General features: G+C 41.4%; 1 protein-coding gene across 4 annotated transcripts in view; it reads left to right on the top strand.

The window, feature by feature from the left end:
• BCL2L13 (BCL2 like 13) overlaps positions 1-8,217 on the top strand; it is a 50,419-nt gene that overhangs the window by 11,765 nt on the left and 30,437 nt on the right. Inside the window, exon 3 of one of the 4 annotated variants that reach the window (XM_037734334.1) lies at positions 2,981-3,140. In XM_037734334.1, coding sequence (XP_037590262.1) covers positions 3,052-3,140 — 89 coding nt within the window. In that variant the 5' untranslated portion in view covers positions 2,981-3,051. Of the gene's footprint in view, positions 1-2,980; positions 3,227-8,217 lie in introns of those variants that run through there. The other 3 variants (XM_017516855.2, XM_017516857.1, XM_017516853.2) reach the window with 3 other exon arrangements.

The raw sequence follows: 8,217 nt of genomic DNA, 5'->3' as shown, positions 1-8,217 counted from the left end.
TAATCCCAGCTACTCAGGAGGCTGAGGCAGGAGAATTGCTTGAACCCAGGAGGCGGAGGTTGCGGTGAGCCGAGATCGCCCATTGCACTCCAGCCCGGGTAACAAGAGCGAAACTCCGTCTCAAAAAAAAAAAAAAACATAGTAATAATAATTAAAAAGCCCAGTTAAGTGGTTTTAGTGTATTCACAGAACTTATCACCACAGTCTAAATTTAGAACACTTTAAGTCCTGCAAAAAGAACCACGGAACACATTGGCAGCCACTTCCTATTCCTGCTAGCCCCAAGTCTCAGCCCCACCCCATACCAGTCAACTGCTCATCTCCATTCTGGAAATATACGTAAATAGAATAGTTCACTATGTGGTCTTTTGTGACTAGCATTTTTTACTTAGCAAATTTTTTTTTTTGAGACACTGCCTTGCTCTGTTGCCCAGGCTGGCATGCAGTGGCGCGATTTTGGCTCACTGCCGCCTCTTCCTTCCAGGATCAAGCACTTCTCCTGACTCAACCTCCTAAATAGCTGAGATTACAGGTGCCCACCACCGTACCCAGCTAACTTTTTTATTTTTTTGAGACAGAGTCTCGCTCTGTTCCCCAAGCTGGAATGCAGTGTCGTGATCTTGGCTTACCACAACCTCCAACTCCCGGGTTCAAGTGATTCTCCTGCCTCAACCTCCAGAGTAGCTGAGACTACAGGTGCGTGCCACCATGCCCGGCTAATTTTTGTTATTAAAAAATTTTGTACTAAAAATACAAAAAAATTAGCCGGGCATGGTGGCACATGCTTGTAATCACAACTACTTGGGAGGCTGAGGTAGGAGAATCACTTGAACCTGGGAGGCGGAAATTGCAGTTAGCAGAGATTGCGCCGTTGTACTCCAGCCTGGGCAACAACAGTGAGACTCTGTCTCAAAAAAAAAAAAGAAATACATACTTTAGTAAAATTTGCAGTCTTATAGGAGTAACCCTTAGATTATGCAGTAAATATTTTATGCAGGTGGTGACTAAGTCTCTACAGCTAGGTATGAATGCTTTTTCTGGGTTCAAGTTTTATTTTTATTTAATTAATTTGTTTGTTTTTTTTTTGATGGGGGGCGGGGAGACAGTCTCACTTTGTTGCCCAGGTTAGAGTGTAATGTCATGATCAAGGCTCACTGCAGTCTTGACCTCCTGGGCACAAGTGATCCTCCCACTTCAGCCCTGCGAATAGCTGGGACTACAGGCATATATGTGCCACCACACCCAGCTAATTTTTTTTTGCTCTTGTTGCCCAGGTTGGGGTGCGGTGACGAGATCTCGGCTCACTGCAACCTCTGCCTCCCGGGTTCAAGCAATTCTCCTGCCTCAGCCTCTCGAGTAGCTAGGATTACAGGTGTGCATTACTACTCCCGGTTAATTTTGTATTTTTAGTAGAGACAGGTTTTCTCCATGTTGGTCAGGCCAGCCTTGAACTCCCGACCTCAGGTGATCTGCCTGCCTTGGCCTCCCAAAGTGCTGGGATCCTGGGTATGAGCCACTGTGCCTGCCCTTAATTTTTGGTAATTTTAGTAGAGATGGGGTTTTGCCATGTTGCCCAGGTTGGTCTTGAATTCCTGGACTCAAGCCATCTGCTTACCTTGCCCTCCCAAAATGCTGGGAGTACAGGTGTGAACCATTGTGCTCGGCTTCTGGTTCAACTTTTATACTTGTTTGTATAATCTTCATATAATAGTTTAAAATTTATCCATGTGCAGTAATATTAAGTTTGAAAGTTCATTTTAATAAGGAAATGAAAGCAATGGATGCATCCTCTGAGGATGATTAGAATCTGATAAGTGCCACTTTTATAAATGTAAAACAAAATCTTTTTTTTTATATATTAAAAAAAATTTTTTTTTAAATAGAGACGGGGTTTCACCATATGTTGGTCAGGCTGGTCTTGAACTCCCGACCTCAGGTGATCCGCCCGCCTCAGCCTCCCAAAATGCTGGGATTACAGGCGTGAGCCCAGCAACAAAATCTTAAAAACAAAATTGTAATAGAGGGGTAACAGAGCCAGAAATTACCTGTCGTTTATCATTTTTATACTTGTTCGTCATTATTCATAAACTAAATTGATTAGCCTATTATAACATGTCAGTTTGTTTTTTTTCTCTTGAAACTAAACTTTTTCGTTAAAACCTAAAAGAACCTCTAAATTTATGACCTATCAGTGTTTATGTGCCAACAAAAATTAATGTTCACAATGATTATCTAACCCTTTTAAGTGGCTTGTAATGATTAGCTTGTTTCTAATAGTGGGTGTCTTAATCCTCTGGGCTTTCATAGCACAACATTTTTTTTTTTTTAAAGAGATGGGGTTTCACTGTGTCGGCCCGGATGGTCTCCATCTCCTGACCTCTTAATCTGCCTGCCTCAGCCTCCCAAAGTGCTGGGATTACAAGCGTGAGCCACCACGCCTGACCTTTTTTTTTTTTTTTTTTTGAGATGCAGTTTGCTGTTGTTGCCCAGGCTGGAGAACAATGGTGCACTGCAACCTCCGCCTCCTAGTTCAAGTGATTCTCCTACCTCAGCCTCCCAAGTAGCTGGGATTACAGGCATGTTCCATCACGCCCAGCTAATTTATTGTATTTTTTAGGAGAGACAGGGTTTCTCCATGTTGGTCAGGCTGGTCTCGAACTCCTGACCTCAGGCGATCTGCCTGCCTAGGCCACCCAAACTGCTGGGATTACAGTCATGAGCCACTGCGCCTGGCCAGCACAGCTTCTAATGTTGGTTTTTTTTGTTTTTGTTTTTGTGTTTTTGAGATGGAGTTTTGCTTTGTTGCCCAGGCTGGAGTGCAATGGTGTGATCTTGGCTCACCTCAACCTCTGCCTCCCAGGTTCAATTGATTCTCCTGCCTCAGCCTCCCGAGTAGCTGGGATTACAGGCATGTGCCACCAAGGCCAGCTAATTTTGTAGATATTGTTTATCATATTAGGTTTTTCTTTTGTCCTGTGTTCAGCCTTCACCAGCACGGGCTTTGACCGTCACACTTCTCCAGTGTTCAGCCCTGCCAATCCAGAAAGCTCAATGGAAGACTGCCTGGCCCATCTTGGAGAAAAAGTGTCCCAGGAACTGAAAGAGCCTCTCCATAAAGCATTACACATGCTCCTGAGCCAGTGAGTTACATTGCGGAGTGGGATGTCCTTCTCTGAGTAGTCTCCGGATCTCTCATGAGCGCTGGATTGGTTAAGGCTTTGTTTAGGTGAACAGTGGCACTTCTTTTGTCACTTTTCTTCACATTTTCTTAATTCGCTTTCTGAAAGCATCTGTGTGTTTCGAATGACAGTTTTGCTTTATAGGAGTGACTTAGCTATTCCAACATAGATTTGTTAATTTGTATTTATATGTCGAGCTATTAGGTTTTAACAAATGCTTTTACCGTGTTGTAAATACAAGTTATTTCATTTCCCCTGACCACTTTTTACTGCCATTTCCTCTAGTGGCGACATGAATATAATGGCTAGGGTTTTGTGCATTGTAATGTGGGATTAACATTATATCTGTATTTTAGAATTCTGTATTTAAAATTATATCTATATCCCAGAAGTTGCTAAACTTTAGGGTTATACATCTGTCCATGGAACTGCTTCTGCATTCCTACAGAAGGAACTTCTTTCCTAGCTATGGTTCTGACCATATTAAAGCTAAAGGCAAGAAGCTAGTAATAAGGAAAGTATTAAAATAGAACCAAATATTTTATTATAAATATTAAAAATCAGCCTGTAATCCCAGCACTTTGGGAGGCCAAAGTGGGTGGATCACCTGAGGTCAGGAGTTTGAGACCAGCCTGGCCAACATGGTGAAACCCCATCTCTACTAAAAATACAAAAATTAGTGGGGCATGGCGGCAGGTGCCTGTAATCCCAGCTACTCGGGAGGCTGAGGCAGGAGAATCGCTTGAACAGGAGGTGGAGGTTGCAGTGAGCCAAGATCACACCACTGCACTCCAGCCTGGGCGACAGAGGGAGACTCTATCTAAAAAAAAAAAAAAAAATTTTTTTTCTTTTTTACTTTCATGTAAGCAAAGTATATCTAGATTACCATTTGCTAGAAGAAAGAAATTTGGGTTTTAGGAGAATTTAATTTTTTTGCTGCATAGTATCGTGAAATGAGCAAATATAAAAATACTAATTACGCTTAGTAAAATGAAATCGTATTTGATAATCTCAGTACTTTGGGAAGTTCAGGTGGGAGGATTGCTTGAGGCTGGGAATTAAAGGCCAGCCTAAGCAACATAGCCAGACCCTGTCTCTACAAAAATTTTTTTTAAAATTAGCCAGATGTGGTGGCATGTTCCAGTAGTCGCAGCTACTTGGGAGCTTGAGGTGGGAGGATCACTTGAGCCCAGTAGTTTGAGGGTGCAGTGAGCTATGATCACACCACTGTATCCTGCATCTTGGACAGCACAGCAAGACCTTGTCTCTAAAAATAAACATTTAAAAAATAGTATTTGGATTTTCTTAATACATAGTCAAATTTAAATAGAAATGTGGAGAGAAGTATATGGGTGTTGGGGAAGGAAACTTTATACAGGAAATTTGGATTTATAGCAGTGGTTTTCAAAAAGTGTTCTGTGGAGCCTTAGGCACTGAGGTGCTTCAGGAGTCCTGAAGAAGTGATGGGTAGAGTGAGTGGATTGAGCTCGTTAGGGCCTTTCCACTCTGCTCTTTAAATTTTATTTATTCATTTTAAATTTTGTGTGGAGACAGGGTCTCACTGTGTTGCCCAGACTAGTCTTATAGCTCCTGCCCTCAAGCAACTCTTCCACCTCAGCCTCCCCAAAGTGCCGAGATTCCAGGTGTGAGCCATTGTACCGAGCCTTATTCATTTATTTATTTATTTATTTTTCCACTCTTCTTAAACCAAAGCACGTGTACTTTTGTATATTTTATAGTCTGGGGTTACATGTAAGACTTGAAGAAAGAAATTTGCTGCTTCACTCCTCTCCCCGCAAAAATGTAAAAGTTACCGTGACTAGGAGTAAAATAATGAAGTGAATGGTGCGGACAAAAGAATTTTTTTCGAAATTTCTTACAGACTTTGGGTTGGAGCAAACCATTTCACCCTTAACGTTTCAGTTCTCCATGTGTTAATTTTAACTTTATGGTATAGTATAAGCTCTTCAAAAACAGTGCTATATAACTTTTAAAAGTATTGTTTCTAAAGTCCTTTTTATAATCTATAGGAAAAATTGATGTCTTCTCACTGCAAAATCTATTTAAAGGAGAATTGTCTTGGGTGAATGTTTATTTTTTTTCCCAAATCTTGATAGAATTATTTTTGAAATTGCTTACGTATTGAAGTCAGATCTCTTTCTTTTTTCAGAAATCTAGTTTTAGAAGTTTTAAGCTCTGTTACTAGTACTTGAAAATAACTAATGGATGATAAACGATAAACTAGAAGTATTATAAAGGTTGAAGGAATATCGTAAGGTAGAAAATACCACTGATTTAGCTACTTTTCTTTGTATTAGATTTTCTTTGAATGTTTTAATCTGCTGCATTTTTTGTGCATATATGTCTGTATATATAATGTTTCAAATCGTGTTTCATTCAGAATGATGCTAAAATACTTTAGCCTGGTAGGCAAACAACCAGTAAGGACTACTGTGACCCCCAGCAGCACCAAATAGTTCAGGAAAGGAAGTGAAGGGGCTGGTATATGCAAGTAAAGCTTCAGGAAGAATATAGGTAGGTAGACTGTGTATATCTGCTGAAGTTCAAGTTTTACATGAATCTGCTACTTAGCCCAAGTCGTCTAAAAAGTACTAGGCTCATTTTAATGGGAAGGTGATATTAGGAAGACAGTATGTGCTGTATACATTTCATCATTATAGAGGCCATCTCTGATATGTCATTTCCTTTCAGTATCACTGTAGTATTGATTTGTTGCAGGTAAAAGAATGATACCTGTGTCTTCGGGATTCTTTTCTGAGATATCTAGACCAGTGCTATTCAGTGGAAGTCACATATAATGCAGTTAAAAACTAGCAGGCATGTAAAAAAAGTAAAATTTTAATATTTCATTTAGCTCAGTACATCTAAAATATTTCATCGTGTATTCAGTACAGAAAATTATTGAGATATTTTGCGTTGTTTTCTTTTTACTCTGAAATCTAATGTGTATATTATACTTTCAGCACACTAGCCACATTTCTAATGCTCATTAGCCACACGTGACATCTAGACACTGTCATGGCATGTGTCAGAACCCTAACTTGAAGTGGGAGTAGTATAGTAGCCTGTGAAACCACATCTAACTGAGTGTGAATTCCTGCCTTGCTGCTTTCCAGCTGTGTGGGTTTGGGATAATTTCTTACCTTTTCTGAGCTTTGGTTTCCCAATGTGTGATGTGATAATATATAATATAAAATATGAATATATAAAATGTTAAAACCTAACATAACAGGCTGCCGTTAAGTGGTAGCTATTATCAATCTGAAATTTTTTTTTTTGAGGCAGAGTCTCACCCTGTCACCCAGGCTGTAGGACAGTGGCGCAATCTCGACTCACTGCAACCTCTGCCTCCTGCGTTCAAGCAATTCTCTGCCTCAGCCTCCCGAGTAGCTGGGATTACAGGCACCTGCTACCATGCCTGGCTAATTTTTGTATTTTTAATAGAGATGGGTTTCATCATTTTGGCCAGGCTGGTCTTTCTGAACTCCTGAGCTTGAGACCCACTCGCCTTGGCCTCCCAAAGTGCTGGGATTACAGGCATGAGCCCCTGCACCTGGCCAATCTTAAATATTCTTAAACTTAAAGAGATCATAGCCCACAGTGGTCAGAGCAGAAAAATGCCTTTGCGGTGAGATTTTAAAACCCTGCAAAAGCAAGACTCCCTCCCTCCCTCCGTCCCTTCCTTCCTTCCTTCCTTCCTTCTCCCCCCTACGTTCCTTCCTTTCCCTTTCCCTTCCCCTTTCGTTCATTTACTTATTTTCCTCTCTTCTCTTCCTTCCCTTCCTCCCTCCCTTCCTTCCCTTCCTTTACTTTTTTTCCTTCCTTCTTTGCTTCCATCCCTCCTTTCCTTCCTTCCCTCCTTTCCTTCCTTTCCCTTCTTTACTTCCTTCCGTCTTTTTCTTCCTTCCCTCCTTTCCTTCCTTTCCTCATTTCCCTCCTTTCCTTCCTTTCCTCTTTTCCTACTTTCCTTCCTTCCCTCCTTTCCTTTCCTTCCTTCCTTTCTTTCTTGAGTTTTGCTCTCATTGCCCAGGCTGGATGGAGTGCAATGGTGCAATGCCGGCTCACTGCAACTTCCACCTCCCGGGTTCAAGCCATTGCCTCAGCCTCTGGAGTAGCTAGGATTACAGGTGTGTGCCATCACGCCCAGCTAATTTTTGTATTTTTAGTAGAGATGGGGTTTCACCACGTTGGCCAGGCTGGTCTCGAACTCCTGACCTCAAGCGATCTGCTGCCTTGGCCTCCTAAAGTGCTGGGATTACAGGTGTCAGCCACTGTGCCTGACGCATTCTTTCTTACATGTTTGTTAATACTTTGTCCAAAAGGAGGGAAGGTAAATTTTTAATCTATTAATTTTTAATTCCTAGATTTTAATTAATTTTTAATCTATTATCTGAGCAGTTGATGCCTTCATAGGTTACTTGACACCAAGTCTTTTGTTTTTAAAATTTATGCAGGAAACCAGTACTTAAAGTACTTGAAGTCACTCAACAAATGAGTGTTATCATCAGTGATTCGAGTTTTAGGTATGACTAAGGCTTACATACAAACAATCAGACAGGCTTGTCTCTCTACCCTTGTATCACCATAATACTCCTATTTTTAGTTAAAAATAGGACTCCAGCTGGGGGTGGTGGCACAGGCCTGTAATCCCAGCTAGCACTGAGGCTAAGGTGGAAGGATCACTTGGGCCCAAGGAATTTGAGACCAGCCTGGGGAATGTGGGAGACTCCATTTTTGAGACGGAGTCTCGCTCTGTCACCAGGCTGGAGCACAGTGGTACCATTATGGCTCACTGCAGTCTCCGCCTCCTGGGTTCAGGTGATTCTCCTGCCTCAGCCTTCTCAGTAGCTGGGACTACAGGTGTGCATCACTAAGCCCAGCTAATTTCTTGTCTTTTAGTAGAGACTGGATTTCATCATGTTGGCCAGGATGGTCTTAATCTCGGCCTATCTCGGCCTCTGCAAGTGCTGGGATTTTGTGCCCAGCCAAAAAAAATTTTTTTTTTTTTTTTTTTTTT

Source organism: Cebus imitator, unplaced genomic scaffold (genome assembly GCF_001604975.1).
Source record: "Cebus imitator isolate Cc_AM_T3 unplaced genomic scaffold, Cebus_imitator-1.0 Scaffold607, whole genome shotgun sequence".
NCBI lineage: Eukaryota > Metazoa > Chordata > Mammalia > Primates > Cebidae > Cebus > Cebus imitator.
The sequence above is the reverse complement of the archived record's forward strand: the minus strand, read 5'-3'. Positions and strand labels throughout refer to the sequence as shown.